The sequence below is a fragment of the Anarhichas minor genome, unplaced genomic scaffold (assembly GCF_050575085.1).
Source record: "Anarhichas minor isolate MPS153535 unplaced genomic scaffold, ASM5057508v1 ptg000051l, whole genome shotgun sequence".
NCBI lineage: Eukaryota > Metazoa > Chordata > Actinopteri > Perciformes > Anarhichadidae > Anarhichas > Anarhichas minor.
In genome coordinates, this window is record NW_027466497.1 from 4,543,180 (window position 1) to 4,560,332 (window position 17,153).

At 40.8% G+C, this 17,153-nt stretch overlaps 1 protein-coding gene across 1 annotated transcript; it reads right to left on the reverse strand.

The window, feature by feature from the left end:
* On the reverse strand, nt 1-16,118 carry LOC142931360 (CMP-N-acetylneuraminate-beta-galactosamide-alpha-2,3-sialyltransferase 1-like). The gene is made up of 6 exons (XM_076075252.1): nt 15,828-16,118; nt 13,876-14,069; nt 2,866-3,045; nt 756-801; nt 389-508; nt 1-174 (listed from the first exon to the last, which is right to left on the reverse strand). Exons 1-6 carry the CDS (start codon nt 16,116-16,118, stop codon nt 1-3), a joined length of 1,005 nt encoding a protein of 334 aa, XP_075931367.1.
* Nucleotides 16,119-17,153: the final 1,035 nt, after the last annotated feature.

A 17,153-nucleotide genomic window follows, 5' to 3' on the forward strand; every position in this document is an offset into this window, starting at 1 on the left:
TCATCTGCCTCTGAACATTTGAATCTTGTGCTTGTCTGCCAGCAGCAGGGTGACATTATATTCGTGATCTCCATCATGGACTCCCGTGTGCCGGAAAGCTCCGGCCAACTGGTTCTCCTCCCAGTAGTGGTGCCAGTTTCCGTACTGGTCTGCACCGAATCCAAACACGCTGACCTGGAGCAGACGAGGAACAAAAGCACCATGTCAGAAAAACATCAACCACACGGGATTTTGTTTGATTTTTCACATCACTTCAGATTCCTTATTTTTTCCAAACACATTGCAGTATTCTGAAAGAGCGATGTCGAAAGTCATCCCACTTTACTGAGGAAATCCAAGCAGCTCTTGTTTGTCAAGGTCGTGTTGGTAGTACAGTGGCTCAACTTACTTCATCACATATGTGGACGGCCAGCATTAAGCTGAGGAAGCCAGTGGAAGGATATCGTCCATGACCTTCAAGCCAAGACTCGTAGACGTATTTCAAAAACGTTGGACTGTAAATCAACACCTGCAAAAAAGACGTATGGATTTCTTTACTCATTTGTAATTTAGTGAAAGGGGAGAAAAATATTTCCCAGTTACATTTATAACTCTGTATTCTATCTTGTTTTAGTGGCAAATACCGATTGTAAGTGGTGTGTCACTGCTCTGCGGCTGTTCTAATGGCACTTAAAAACACTATGACACAGTAATTAGGAATGAGATTTTCAAAAATCACAGTCAGTGTAAGTGTTAAAAATCTCTGTATGACTCACCTTATCTTTGTTTGCCTTTATCCTGGACACAACAGCTGTATATGTGCTGTAACACAATAAAAAAACAGGAACTTAAATTATGGGCTTTTAATTGCCTTGAAAATCCCTCAAATGTTGTTTTTGCTAAACACTACTCTGCTTATTTGTCTGCAATCACTGTTATCAAATCCACAATCACAGTATGAGCGTCCGTCAGTTTGATTTAATGTCTAAAAATAAATGCCCGGTGTCATCACAGTAACACATGCGTATGCTCGCTGTCCAAATTTTGCCATTTTGCATCGTTCATCGCGTGACGGCAGGCAGTGCCGACTTGTTTGCCGATCAAGGGTGTTGAAGAGTTACAACATGAAAATGGGGGAGGCTCCTTGTGTCCACATTCGGTTTGCATATGAACATTTTCATACGCAAAACTGAAGGAAGAAGCTGTAAAAACAATCAAACAAAGTCAATGTAAATTCTACACCGCGCCTGTAGGAAATGCAAAGGGTTGGCATGCTAATGACTGAAGTGAAAAGTAATAATTACACTGTGAGATACAATCCAGACAAATGTTTCCAATTAAAGTATGTTTTTTTCTATCAAGGCTATTGCCATCGCAGCACTGTGTCTCATTAAAATTCAAAGATTATGCAGAGGTTTAATGCCGTTTGGAAATATGTGCTGTACAATATAGCAGTCAAACCAATTCCTCTACATTTCGTGGTGAGTGAATATGAAAATGGCCTAGCTTGTGTCTGTGGCATTGTACTACACACAACATACACCCTAATGTTAAAAAGTGCACCGTTCAACACACACACAGGCTTGGCATTTTTGCTCAGAGAAGTGCTTAAATTTCATGATTTCGGTCGGTCCTGTGTGTCTCCACACGGCTCTGTCCTTTCATAGAGCCTCGTTCTATTTAACAAGAATAGAAAATGTAACAGAATGATTTCCAACACTCAGTTAAGATCTGCTGGGCTAATGCTGACATTACTGCCAGGGAAGAGAAATTGAATGATGCAGAATGATTTGCTTTGGCAGAGTTGGAAGACAACAGAAACATTTGTTTGGATCTACTCGTCCTTCTACTTTCCAACATGTTGGCTTGAGTTATTGGCAGCAGCTTCATTTTTGGGGCTGTCCAGTAATGAGACTAATGATTATGGGTCATTGAGAATGAAGCAGCTGAAGGTGAAATTTACTGGAAGATTAACTTTGAGTGATTATCCATGTTATGGCAATCTGACAAATAGGAATACTGAGGGAGTGTTGTTGTGACAATCTGGTATTTGGAGAGAGTAAATGGATTAGGGAGCGCAACACACGATGCATCGTAATGCGTTCAAGCCTCTTCAATTCCTGGGACAGTTATTGAACTCTGATTTAATGGAGAAATGGTGCGGTAAATGAAGCATGTATATTTTAATTTTATTTATTTGGAAGTAATTATGGAAATTGAAATAAAAATTAGAGAGCATCTTGTGTGAGATCTGTGTCTGGTAAGTGAAAAAGAAAAATTAAAACCGTGGAGTAATAGATGTCTTAATACATTCCTATGCATTTTGGACTTTAGGCATCAAACCATTGCCCCTTTAATAATGTTGTTGTCTGCTCTTTTCATATTTTACTTCTTGCCTGTGTTTTTTCCTTAAATGTCTGTCGTAAAATGTCTTTTTCATCAAATGTAATTTTTGAGCATTTTTTAATGAACTGTAACACACCATTGACACATAATCACCTCATTAAGTTGATGCAATATGACCAAAGTTGCTTTTTACACATTCAGCAGACACAGAGCAAAGTCCAATATTCATTTTTTCACCAGCTAGTTGCTCACCTCTTTAGTTTGGTACTGGGAAGCTATAGCTTACGGTGGGTATACCAGTTTTTTTTGCTGAAAACAGCTGTCTGTTGTGGCTTGAAATGAGGTTAATGAATTGCGGGCCATTAAACCAAAATAATGAGCAAAAAAACGCTAAAAAGCTCCGTAGGGCTGAGGGGAACTGCAGACTCCAGTGATAATTCTTTGTGGATTCATCCCCTTTCACATTACACAGTCATTTGATCCATTTTTCATATAAAAATATTGATTAGTGCCGCTTTAACAACCGATAAGTACACTTACTGTTTAATGGTGCCCGTGGTCAGAGCACTAATGATCCACTGCAGATCCAGAGTCTTGAAGGGGATCAGCACCAGGCTGGTGGTGTTGTCCAGGTCTATGGCACTTTCTGGATACATGACACGGTGTGTTGTTCTGGTGCCCACATCCTCTTCAAAACCAGAGGTGGGCCCCTGGTTCATTCTGCGGGGACAAAGAAACAGAGATTGTTATGTTTCCAAGCTTTTTAAAAAGAAAAAATCTTCTCTATCTATCTTTATCCTTTCCAGGAAAGTTTAAATTGAGGTTTATTTCACCCACATGTTACAAAGATGGGAAACATCTGGTTTTTTGTTGTACTAATCCATATGGCACCGAGACCATGCGAAACCAGCCATGATTACAATTCGGAGAAAAAAATGTAAATACAAAAACATACAAAGACAAAAAGCACAATGTGTCCTCCTTCAACATGTTTTTGGAAATACAAACAGCAATTCAGAACAATCCAGTGTCCATTTAGAGCTCAACAATTACAGCTTGGCAAGGCGTCCCTATTATTATGTCCAACAATACACACTCTGGAGCAGTAATTGGCTGCTATATACAGTGGCTTGACAGTGGCAGTTGGTGTCGGTCAGCGGAAGGAAGTGACACAGAGAAGAGAAACCATAAAGCAGACCCCCCATGTGGCTAGCATCATCTGTTTGGGTGCTCCAGTCTGAGCAAAACCACACTCCTCATTACTGATTGAGATGACAGATATATAACAACTTGACATTTTCAGCCGAAGCCTGTCAAGAGTCACAAACAACCTCCTGCAAGAAGCACTTTGTGTCTGCGCTGTCTCACAGCTGATGAGATTTGTTTTTGGTTGCTATTTCATGTTGCAACGTGTAAGATATAAAATGACGTATAAGATGTCGCCTCTTGGGTTGAGATGACCTTGCGCATTTGGACAGAAAACTGAAACTAAAAGACAGACTTGGGCAAATAAAATGAAAGTGAAATGAGATTTAAATGGATATGGTTTTGGGGGAAATGGGGCAAGAAGTGTTGACTTTTGTGCTTCATGCTAATGCTAAAACACTTGTTGCAGCTCTTGCGCCATGAGATAGACCATTTAGTTACATCAAATAATAATAAGGAAGATATGGTTGTATTTCATCAATCAAGTCAAAAACACCACACTGATATATCAAGGTGATCACACAGAAATATGTGAAATGACCACGATATCCTAACAGTGCATTACGTGTTTGTGTCACATAACTTGTAAAATGACGTCCTGCCACCACAGAAACAGTCTAACGGTAGGTTTAGGCAACAAAACAAACATTAGTTTTAGGATAAAACATAATGGTTGTGCTTAAAATAAGTAATACATATAATAAATATGTGAACACATCACAAACGTAATGACGTTTCACGGCCTGCGCATCGTGTACCTCCGAATATTTGTAACTTGGCACGCCCACGACCAGAGCTGACATGACTATCACTAATAGTTCACTCTTTGCACTGTCAACACTAAGCACTATAAATATATCTGAGGATTTTACACAGGAGGCAAAATTCGTTCTAAACCGGACGTCTTAAAAAAAAATCTTCATTTGAGTAAACATTTTGCAGCCAAACCAAATTGTTTCCAGGATATTCAACCTTTGTGTCTTTATAAAGCTTTCGATACTTGACTTCTATATTCCCAGTGCTCATATAAAGGCAATAAATAGTCCATGACTAAGAGATATGAGTTCACAGTTAACAACAATTTCTCTGTAAACTGTTCAGGAAAGAAGAACCAGGTTTTGCCACTGCTGCATGTTGCTTTTGCAACGTATGGAAGAAGAGAAGTATTGGCAAGAGGTTTTATGGTGCAATATCTCAATAGAAAAGAACAGTTTTTGACAGGACTACGATGGTGGATTTCTCTCTAAATGGTAACTATAGCTTCTGGGAATTTAAGAATTGCACACCAAATGGATCCCTGTCGTCCAGGGCGGATGAAAAAGGACAGCAGTGAGTGCAGAGGAACACCATGCCACATATCAAAGAGCATAATGTGCAGAATTCATCACTTCTGCCTCGAAGGTAGCAGCTACTTTTTCTGGTGCCTACACATCGCAAAACACAACCTATAAAACTAGACATGAAACACATAGCAATCTCTTTCAGGACATTTTCAAGACAAACAAAAGTCCGGTAAAATATTACGCATCACGACACATCAAATTGCAGCGGTAATCAAGATGAGATAAACTGTGTCACTAGCACTCTAGAGGCTTCAATATTCCTTCATTTTCTTAACTATATGATCAATGTTTCTCCCACGATAGCTGCATCGAGTGTGAGACCACACACATCCTCGACTCAGTCCGCAGAGCCCTAATGCCACGCCCCCGCTGTTGCGCATAGCGCCACCGCTTGTTTACTAGAAATATCTTAATATTGAGCGTGTCGCGTGTCCAAATTGCACCAACTTTCCTCACTGCACATCCTTTAAGTCTCCAGCAATTCACCTGCTAAGTGTGAAGTAAATCGGATGAACGGTTCTCAAGATATAGGAGGGCCATACAGTAACTACTGACATCAGAAATGAATAAATATAAACTCTGAGACCAACGGCTGGTTCTGCCTGGAAAGGATCGGCTGTTTGGGAGTCTTTCTGAACTTCCTGATGCCCCAGCAGGTCACTGTGAGCATTTAGGGGAAGAAAAGCTACCATTAAAAAACACAGACTGCATCCTCAGCACATTCAGAGATATCCTACTTTAGCACCACATTACTTTGTTACTTGTTATAGATACCTTTGGTTTGTCTTGAGCTTTACGTAATCTCCTCAGCAAAACAACAATATACCTTATTATCTTCTTCGACTGTGACTTATGGCCAAACTATATTCCATTTGACGTCTTGCACAGCAACTTAAAAAATGTAGGGCACTTTTCTAACGTTGAACTGCACAAAATTGTCATTCGCAGCCTTTGAATATTTTACCCATTTTTCGTGTTACTCAAAAGCTCCCCAGGAGATCTGTACCAAACTGCATGGCTCTTGCAATTACTCACTGCAGGGGTCAACGCTATAAAAATGCAAGTCTGTAAAGGCACTCAAGAAGTTAACTCTGGTTGTTAAGTGGATTCAGTGGGCTGCTCCTTCACTTAATCTTGTGGGGGCGTGCGGTGTCAACTGAATATTTCAGATTGGTCTAATCAATATTCAACTTCTGCTGTAACTCGTCCCTGGCGCTGGAAATGTGTACCAGATGGACTTGAAACAAACTGGGGCAGATGTATTGAGCGTGTGAAAAGCGCCATCTCAACAACAAGATGGTTTGCTCATGCGCTGGAAACCCGAGGCTTTTTGCAAATAGCCAGGAATGTGAGATGAAGAATGATTTTAACATTAAGTGGGATTATTAGGATCAATATGTTGTGCATATCAAATACAAGCTCATGTGAAGATTTTGATGTGGCTCTCTTATCTGTGATAATAGGTGTGAAAAAATAAATCATAAAGGGTCTGCAGCACCTTTCCAGGGAAACCATGAAACCAGAGCAGATGGCTCAGTGAAATTCAGAGTGGAGGTCTTTTTACCGACGGCAGATATGTTGACGAGTGAATTTGTAGCAGGGCTACAGGGAGGCTACGAGTATAAAGTGCCATGTGATGGACTCCACCAAAAAAAAACATCATGAAGAAAAGGCATGGATGAAACATCACAGAGGCAGGTATTTTATTCGTTTATCAGGTTCCACATCAATGTATCACTGCTCAGTTTAACGTCGTTCTTCTGTAACAGGCTGCCGTGGGCCTAATTATGGGCTGCTGCTGGGACGTCTAAGCGATTCTTGGTTGATTGCGCTGGCATCAGGCCTCGCCGTGCTTCGTGATTTACAGATAACATAAAAACGGAGTTCAAATTACAAGGGAGCCCTTAAGTAAAGAAAAGTTTGTGTTTGGGGAAGTCTCAAAAATGTGAAAAATGATCAACGATTATCTCAAAGCATTTCTAATGCTCTGGTGAATGTTACAAGAACAATTAAAATCGAATTAAACTCCAATGTCCTGAGAAGTAGTTTTAAATGCATGCTGCTGCTGTGAGCACTAACTGATGACTAACTGACCTTACTGTTCACGACCACACACACCTCTGGTCAGCCACAACACATTTAGAAGACAAACACCTCTTCCACTAACAATGACTTTGTTTACGCGCTCATATTCCACAGTTATTCTGAATATGACTCATGTAAAGATCATATTCAGTTTGGATATTTTAAAGTAGGCCTTATTCCGAATGGAGCATTTTCCAATTAATGTGGGACGTGCCGATATTATTCTGGGTTTAGGAGCATTCTTTGGACATGTATGCAGCGCATTCGTAATATGCGTCTCAATAGGGGTTTTTAATGGCACTTTGCAACACAAGGCCTCTTTCCTGTTTACGACCAGCTCTGTGCGTCGTACACAATCCAATAAGCAATAGTTTGCAACACTGAAGTAAAGATGATTGCCCAAAAATAAAGCCCACATTTCTGTTTGAAAGGAGAAACACACCTACTTTAAAGCATAATGAAGGACTTGGATATCAGCAGGTTTTTGTATATGTGAAAATATCGCAACGCCGACCTTTATAAGAAGGTGGTTAAAGGAATGAAAAAGGGAGGCTGTGTTTGCTCGGTCCAACAAGTCCGCCACCGATGGAAAACTTGCAAAAAATGCTGGAAGCTCTACCCATGCTTCAAGGTGCAGCCGGCTCACGCGGCATGTAATAGCCACCTAACACTTTAAAGGTCAGTGGCATTTCAGCACTGTCTCATTTCTTCACATTCTCACTAGTTCGCTGCTCTCCTGTGTAAGCCCGAGTGTGTGTACATTTTCAAAATGCCTTTGCAGTTCCGGCTGACTAATAATCATGATGAGGAATGAACACTCTGTATATTTTATATTAGGTAGGTGAGGCAGTGGGGGCCAGAATGAGGCAACATCACCAAATGAGATGAAGGCACAGAGTCTCAGGTGGGGTTTTAAAGCTCCGGGCTTTGTAATTATAAAAAGGCGAATACTAAACTTGCAATGTGGCACTCAAGGTTGTTTTGAGAACAGCGTGGTACTCTGCCTGTAAGCTTTAGATGGCTTGCAGTTGTCCTGAAACCACCGCTGACATTATCCACCCGGTTTGTAAGTGAAATACCAGCAGCCTAGCTCCGTAGTCTTGCAGGTAAATATTAATTATTGATCTAATAGTGAAGAGTTGGAAGAGTAAACCCAGACAGCATCCTTCAGTTCTGAAAAGTGAAGCCAATGCAGAAGTGTCTTAATTAAACGCACATGCCAAACCCTCACCACGCCTTAAAGGAGCCCTCATTGTGCACAATGGGGGGGCATGTAGCGAGTGCTCAGGCTCGTTATCTTCTGCATCACACTCGTTAAGCATTTACTTAATGAGGAGGTCGGTAATTGTGCACGCACAGTTTGTGCTCTCCTCTTTGGTTTGATTTAAAAATATGAATGAAAACATTATTATTGCAAATTGGCTAAACTTTGGCTTTGGTCTCCCTTGCAGCTGTGCAGCTACATCTTTAAAGTTATGGGTAATATAAGTAAGTTATAGTAATATGTACTCTCCTGTTGGTCTTAGTTAATACTCGGGCAGTAGAATTTTAAATGAATTGGAGATGGTTTATTGTTTTCTTTGGTAGACGGCAAAGGAGGAATGAATGCCAAAGCTGAACAAAAGCTATTCGGCCCAGTTTGAGTACATTTTTCTGAAGCAAAAAGTTGACTTCTGAAATGTTACGTTTGCAAGAAATCAGGCTTATCTAAGCAGCCAGAATTATTAATGCTAGCATGCCTTTCAACAACTTTCAAATGCTTTTGCAGATTGTGCACAGTAAAGACAACATGAAGCAGGTTGGAGAACAGCTCAGCTATCTCGTCCTTTTCCGTATTACACGTCTAACAAAGCCATTTCTGCAAACCTTCTGCTGGCAGCGACTGTCACTCTCTACAATACACGTGTCTAGCGAACTACAAATCAAAACTCATGGCGTTGGTAAATATGACGGGACCCCAGTTAACCCTCGGAATCCAGTTTGTCACATTCGAAACAGTTGAAATAATCAAGGCTACTCTAATTTCCTGCAGGAGGAATCATTCACTGCCAATAACGTCAAGGTTTTATTCTTGTTTCACTCTGTGTGGTTTGAAAATAATTCTCACGAATGCACACATAACATTTCACTCTGTCCCCCATCAACAATGAGAAGAAATAAAAATGATCTGCACTAGGGCATTCATACAAGGAGCCGAGTTACATTCTAGACGATAGACTCCACAAACAGCCTACAAATAAAAATGGCAGTCATCCGAATTCATGTCACAAAATAGGCCTTTGATTGATGCTCTTAAGTCCCTTACAGCGCCCTGACACTCATTCGTAGTGTAGGGCCCAAATGGCAATCAAGCCCCTGAACTCTATTTGTTATTTGTGTCACAATAACAAATGGAGTTCGCTGAACAAAGGACGGGATTGATTGCAGAGTGGATTGAATACACACGAAAATGAAGTCTTAATTGGACATTTTAGTGATGATGGATCTTTGAAAGCACTATACTAAAACAACAAGCAGGAATAATGCAAAAACACGCTTTCAATACGCAAGCCCTGCTTAAGCTTTAGGGCACTGATTACAAACACAAAGTGCAGCTTTTGTGTCCTCAGTCAGAGGTTGTTGATGGGTAAGAGGCACTTGTGAGGAGTGTTCTGGTCGTCCGTGGGCCCTCAGGAGGTGTGGTAATAACACACTCACAGAGAAACGGAAAAAGAACACGACTACCAGTTACGAGGCAAATTAAAAAGACAGGAAAAGCTAGAAAGCTTGTGTATTAGTTGTGTGAAAATCTTGGCTTCAGAGCCAATTTCAAACGGGGATTTTTGAGTCACAAATATGATGTGCCTACCTATTACACCTGCTGGCTTTAAGATCCATCTTAATGAAGTCTTTTGCAAGGGCTTACATCATAGCATAGAAGATAAGCTTGGCTGATCCTCAATTCAACAGAGTAAATATGAATGATGAGACAATCACATAACCAAGACAGCCTCCTCCTTTTCAAATAAAATATGCTGTTGTGCCACAGAGCAAACAAGAGGCACTGAGAGAATGTGATCATGTGTTCAAAAGAGATGCGAGTGATTATACGAGTTCATTCTGGATTTTGGAGGGACCAGCGTTTTTTTATAAAGATGTATTCTGGAGAGCTGGCCTTTTGTTTTGTGAAATATGCATTCACCGTAGTGTTCCACTGCTTGTTTCGGCGAAGCTAGAGTGACCTTTTGGCTCAGCACTACGGCTTCCAACCGAGCACGACTCCAAATGTGATGCTCAGGCTGGAATAAATAAAGAAGAATACTGCATATTTCCACCATGCTCCGGCAGGAAACTATTCTGCTAATGGCAAAGAATAACTCTCGTCTCCTGCCATCCTGTAATTGAATTGGTAGACAATGGCATGCTGCTGTCACAGCGAGGGGGGGGTTGGCGAGAAGATAAGTGCAGTAATGTGGCTTTGTACAGAGGCAACATGTCACAGCAGGTTGACAAAAGCCACGCTGTGATGAATTAAGAGCCATGCAAGAATACTGCGTGGAATTTGCTTTCGGATATTTAAGTGGCGCTCAGGTTACTCTCTTGATAAGATATTCGTCAGCCGCATCATCATGAAGCCCATTTGCCATCAATCTTAACAGAATCTTCTGTCACTCGGAAAAGCGGTTAGGCTATAGTGACTATTGTCTCAGCTCCCACACCATTGTCCCTCAGACTCAAACTACGGTATCCAGTGTCAACTTGGTGCCTGATTTCGATGTTTTAACCCCTCCCTCCGCCATTGTGTCCGACAGACTGGGGAATCATTTTACTGTGGTCTTTGAGCAACACCTTAGTCACCTTTTAAAATTCCCACAATGGAACGGGGAAAAGCTGTGTCCTTGGCACAAACACAACTTTCTGCTAACAATCCCACAATGCAATTACAGTTGTGCAACACACGCTTTCATTAGGTGTCTGAAATTACTGCTCACGAAAAAGGGATTTAATGAGTGTCCACACACGTTGAAACTATTTGGTTAGGTTAAGAAAATAAATTGTGGTTTGGTAAAAAATTGTATGTGAAGAAGCCTAATGGGCCAGCTGTGGCTTAGAGGTAGAGTAGGTCGTCTTCCAGTTTTATTATAAATATCATCTGTGACACTTAGAAGTATTTAGTGTGCAGACAAGCACTCACATACTTATTCTCTTTGTTGTTTTTGTCTTTTCCATTATGTTGCATCATTTAAATCAAGTCTACTCTGTTTCTGCTGTGTTATTCATGACATATTTACACACAATTATAGTTTTATTACGCCCCTCACCTTGAAGTTGCACTTTCCATTACACTTAATTGATCACGATGCGAGACATGCGCCTACATGGCCAGTTTTGTTTGTTGTTTAGACCAAACTGTTCTTCCTTATCTCCCCCGTGTGTCCGAACTACAGGAGAGATGCAGTGTGAATCCACTATCTCTGTGTCTCCAACTCCATAAAGTTAGCTGTACATATTTTCACATTTAGTAGATAAAAGCATCGGTGTCTAAAATTAACTTTTTTTTATTATCAATCAAATCAAATACAAACTGGAAATGGTTATGGTATGTACTTTTAAGTTTCCCCCCGATGTCCAAAGAATGCATTGGCTTGTCAATTAGTATGTCTTAGAAGAACTAAAGCATAATTCAAATCTAATTTATGATGACTTTTTTTTACAAGTGCTTCAAACAATATTGAAACATCATTATGATTGAAATTCCATCAAGCTTATTTTTGTCAGGCGGATGAAAAGGCTCTCTTTATGATTCAAATCTATTTTACCACTGCAATCTGCTGAGCAAACAAGAGGCTTTAGCTGATAGGCCGATGCCATTTAATATTCATAATGGTCTAAAAAGGAGGCTTTAGAGGATTTTGGGCGAATTGCATTATGGATGTATGAAAGGCATTGGTTTTCAGTCTCTGTACACACTCGCCAGACTGTGTTCCCATGTCATTTCTAAACTGATAGCCTATCACTGTCATTGACTTAATACATTTAGCTTAAAAACGAGTGCTATTTTCTATTGTCTACGATAAGTATCTTCTTCAAGCGTTTACATCATCCATTCTGTGCAGAAATAATGTCAGGAGGCTGCTATGATTTTTATTTACGACAGCAGACTGTAACATTGTCCAAAATTGTGATATAATATTCAAAGAACAATACCAATCCTGTCTTTAGGAATTTGCATATTCCACCCCTGCAGATCAGTATTTATTCAGACTAAACCTGCAAATAGACGGCCAAGACTCAAATCTGTGACTTGGAGATATTGGATAAGAGTCTGAGCGAGAATGCTTGTTTACCCTTTGACGTCCAAATTAGCTTAATTTTTTTTATCATAAAGCCAACAGCTTTAATCTGCAGCAGAGAGCACAACCACAACCCCTTCAGAAAATCTCCTTGTCGTGTTTTCCATCTTTTCCAATTCATTCTCTGCAGAGCTGCAATTGGTGTAACAGATTACAGGGAGCTACAAACTCCTCTCTTGATCCCTGCCGCCCTAAGGCACCGAAAAAAAACACTTGAATACTCAAACTCTGTTGTTTTTATCCGTTTCTTTGTCAGCATAATTTTCTAAATTTTTCATGGAGCCCAGAACAAGGGTGTGTGAATGTCTGAGCGCATGCTGCGGAGTGGCAGAAATCAATGTGAGAGAGAGACGTGGATGCTACACAGGGAGCAGAATTAAAGCGTTTGTCTGCCACTCAATAAACATTGCCGAATGCATATAATGTGATGGAAACCTTGCAGCTGATTTGTTCACATATTTGTTTCAGAACCGATCAGTCCTGCAGGAGACGGAAAAAATAAAAGCACCTAAAAATTTCAAGTTAAAGCCTATGAGTGAAGAATGAGTCCAGTCAGTTGAAGCTCAGTGTCAAGTGGCCTATAAGATGCATGCACTGTGATAACAGTGTCCCGGGGACATTGTTGCATGTCAGCCCCCCTCTCTCTCTAATTCAGGTCTATTAATTGTTTCAGAAAGTGAAGCCAAAATATGCTAAATTTGCTTAAATGTTAATATTTGCTTTTTTTCCACAATTTTGAGACAGTAAACTGAATATCATTGTGTTGTGGGTTTGTAGATCCCATAGAACAAATATTTAATATGTCAGGTTGGGTTCTACCATTTTTCACTATACATCTGACATTGGATTTACCTAATGATTAATCAAATAATCTCATCTGCAGATCAATCAATAATGAAAATAATCAGTAGTTGCATGTACAGTTTTAACCAATTGGGTCTTATTTTTCTATAAACCCCCAGGTTGAAGGTGCTCAATATGTATTGTAAACATGTATCACCGTTTACAGAACTATTTTCCAGTTCACCTTTGACCTACTGTGCTTGCTGTAGTTGTGTACACACACATTTGTCCTGGAACATGAGAGCGGGACCATGGCCAGGATTTTAGAAATGCTGAGGTCAACCCCAACCAATCCAATCCAATTTTTCTGTATTCACGTAACTGTGCAACTGTGTTTTTTTGTAAATCTCCCTGAGCGATGGTCTAAAACGCTCGTTTAAAGCTTTCTCCACACTGATATTATTGAATAATTCAATATCACAATGACCCTTAAAAACAAACAAAAAAAAGCGGCATAGCAAACGTCAGGGTCCTCAAAGGTTACTTTCTGCCCTGACTGAGGAAGTATTACCAGTATTTCGTGGTGCAATCTTTCAGTTTCACCTCCAAACAAAGTGGTTTAGATAATCTGGCTAAATTATTGGTTCGTTCGCAACCTGTTTATCAGCCTTCCTTAACTTGTCGTAGGAAAAAACCTCAGCATTTACTTTTTTGGGAACAATGGTCATCATCAGAGATCATGTCAAGTTTGTGACTGCAATATTCTCAAAATCACACCAGGCACCGAAGTGTTAACTGACCTTATGATGAAGTCACAGTGGTCGATGAGGCTGCCGTACTGGGCCCCCTTCAGGTTCCCGGAGTTCCCCACCACGGCGCAGGTCCTGCAGCGCTTGGGGCTGGCGTCCATGTACAGCACCTCATCAGGGATGACTTGGAACAGCTCCTCCACAACGTCAGAGAAGTTGGCCGGCTGCCTCTCTGACTGCAACCACTGGTGACACAGCAGAGACAGACCTCAGAGAGAGCCACGGCTCCAGGGCCACTTTAAGTTGAAGTGATTGAACAAGGGCAGCGGAGCCCGAGACACCGAGCACATTTCTGAAATAACCTCAGGGGCGGCTTAGCTCCGTCTGCGGGGGCTCTTTTGGCATGGCCTTCTTCTGGTGGCTTTGAACTCGGAGAGACAGAAAATAAATGCAGGAATGTGTGTGCACTGTAGACTGTTATATATTGTGCTGTGGCAGCTGGAAACACTGAACGGATACAGAATGTTCTGCAATCTCTCATGAGTTTTAACGCAGAGTTTTAGCGACTCATGCTTTAAGTACGACAGTAAAGGGGTTTTCACCTTGACAATACAATTCTGGGGAAGATTTTTTTCCTTTGATTCAGCATTAATTACGGGCAATAAGATATAATTGATAGAAATATGACTTTCAAACTTGAGGCTAAACTCTACTTTTGTATAAATCTTCAAAAAAACAAGATTACCCAACACATTTTCTGCCTAATTCGAAACTCTCCTCTACGGAAATTACATTTAGCCGTGTAGCATGTAAGCCCTGACATCCCCTCGGAGGAAAGAACCCGGGTCCACCTGGAGGTCATGCCCTTGCCTGGCAGCAACGCAGCCCGAACCATCTGGCCGGGCTGCCGTTGATATGTGACACTTGCCTCATCAAGCTCCTGGTGAGAAGCATCTCCTGAAATGAGCAGTGACAAGAGGCAACCTTGCAGTAATTTTTCTATTCTTGCCTCTAATTGGACATGGTGTGAGGTGAATGTGGGAAAGCCTAAGGTACTGGATGCCTTCCAGACAAAGGTAGGATAATTGTGTGACATACATTTTGTGAATAGGCTTTTCTAATTTAGAGAGCTGTTCTCTAATAATGTGGCGTACAGAAAGTGCAGTATATATATATATATAGAGAGAGAATTAAATTAAGGCTATACGTAATAAGTTATACAGCTGACGTGAATTCAATTTACATCAGTGGATTGGAACACGCAAGCTTCCATAAAACACTGAAACAGCTATTGTATTTAATACTTCTGGATTCATTTTTATGTTGGTTGTGATCCCTGTGGATGATTGGCCAACTCTGTCTAACTCTGCAATAAAGTGAGCGACATGTCCTCTCACACGGATATAAATAGGTGACTAAAGCCATCATCAGATATATGTCATCATTATCAGTCATTAACAAGTCTTTAACATGTATCATAAAATAATACAAAATGCTATCCAGAGGCTGTTGTAACATATCCACACCTATTCTTTGGAATAGCGTGATAAGCAGAAGGGGCGTAGTTACATTAATTCAGGAAGAACTATAGTAAATATAGTTGTGGTAACATCTATACATATACACCTATTGCTTCAAGTCATGATGGAAAATATCTCTGTTCGTCTATAGATGTGGGAAAAGATGGGGAGAGTAAACAACAATTTCCATTTCCACCATCTCCCTTGTTAAATGAGAACAAATTGTGCGTGGGAGTTTGCTTCACAACTTGATCGTGGTTAAGATCCCTTGGATTCAAAACAATCGATGTGGCGAAAACAAACACTTCTTAGGAGCATTACAGCAGCGTGTGATCTCTGTTCTTTATTCATGATCTGTCTCGTCAGCACCTCGTCTGCTCTCAGGCGCTGAATGCGCGTGTTTGTTTTTCCCTTTCTTTTAATCTTCTGTGGGATAGCAACGCAAATCCCCCGAACACATCCCCCCCCCCCCCCGAGTCTTACCTGCCACCATTTAAAGGTTTCATCAGAGAGGACGCTGTTCTCCCTGGTCATCAGAGGGTGGTTGGACTGATTGAAGCGCTCAGCAAACCAGGGGTCGTCCTCCACCTCCGTCATGCACTGCTGGCAGGCACAAAGTCCTTTGGAGAAAAAGTTATCCGACAGGCGAAAAGCGTGCTTGAAGAAGTAGACCGACGGGTCCCTGAAAGTGTAACTGAACAGAAATGTTGTAAATGTAATGACGCAAAACAACAAGGCAAAAGTCCGGATTTTCCTCCGCTTGGGGAGAGACATGTTGTCAAAATCAATGGGCCGGGATCAAATATATCACTGCTGTCCAATGAGCATATCCTGTTGTTATGCACACAACACAGGATCGGGTTCATGAATGTCCATAATGAAATTCATCGATGTGGCTTCTTTGCAAAAACCAAAGGAAGGTAAATCCACGGACTCTGTCGGTTTGACGGCTCCTGGTTAGATGCAGATGCAGCCAGTTTTTACTGACTGCTCAGATGTTGACTCGGAGAAGTGAGTGACTCATGTGATCTCCATTCTTTAATGATCCACCTGGAATGCAAATAAAAGGGCGTTTTTGTGACACGCATGGTGGGAGAGACAGGAAAGAAACAGCTTGTGGCTCTAAAACGGTTTAACTTTAAATACAAAAGGGAGTGTAAATTCTAACACTAGTCTTGTAATTTCACAGTACTAGCAGCTCCAAGATGAAACTGTCTACGTTTATGTAACATCACACTACTATTTTCTGCGCATCACCATGGACTGTGTCGCTATTAGAGCTTTGTTTATTGCTCTGTTTTTCTTCCAAGCCAAATTACACAAGGCGTGTTAAAGTCTCTAAGCTCTTATAACCACAATCAAACGCCAACAATTGTACGGATCGATTGTGGAAATGATTGCAGCTCTCCTGGAAAAAAAAGAACAAGCAAAAGCCCTCCCATGTTCAGCAAATGTCAATAACTAGAAACAGCTTTTAACTGAGATAAAATGAGTCTAAATGCACAAGTCATTGACAAACTGGGGTAACACCAGAATGAGTCATTGATCCTGTGTCAAACTCACAAACTCAAATTCATTCTTATAAGTGTACATTGTAGAGGGATAGTTTACACTTTATATGCATCCAATTAAAATGTAAAAACTGTTAATTTAAAAGGAGTTTTTATTCATTTATTGAACTTTTTTGTGTGTTTCACTGGTGGAACTTGGAAAAAGCTGTTATTCTACCTCTCTAGCGACACACAGAGAGTTTAATATTAACCTTTTCAATGTTTGCGGAGAGTAACTTTGACCCCTGAGCTGAGCCGG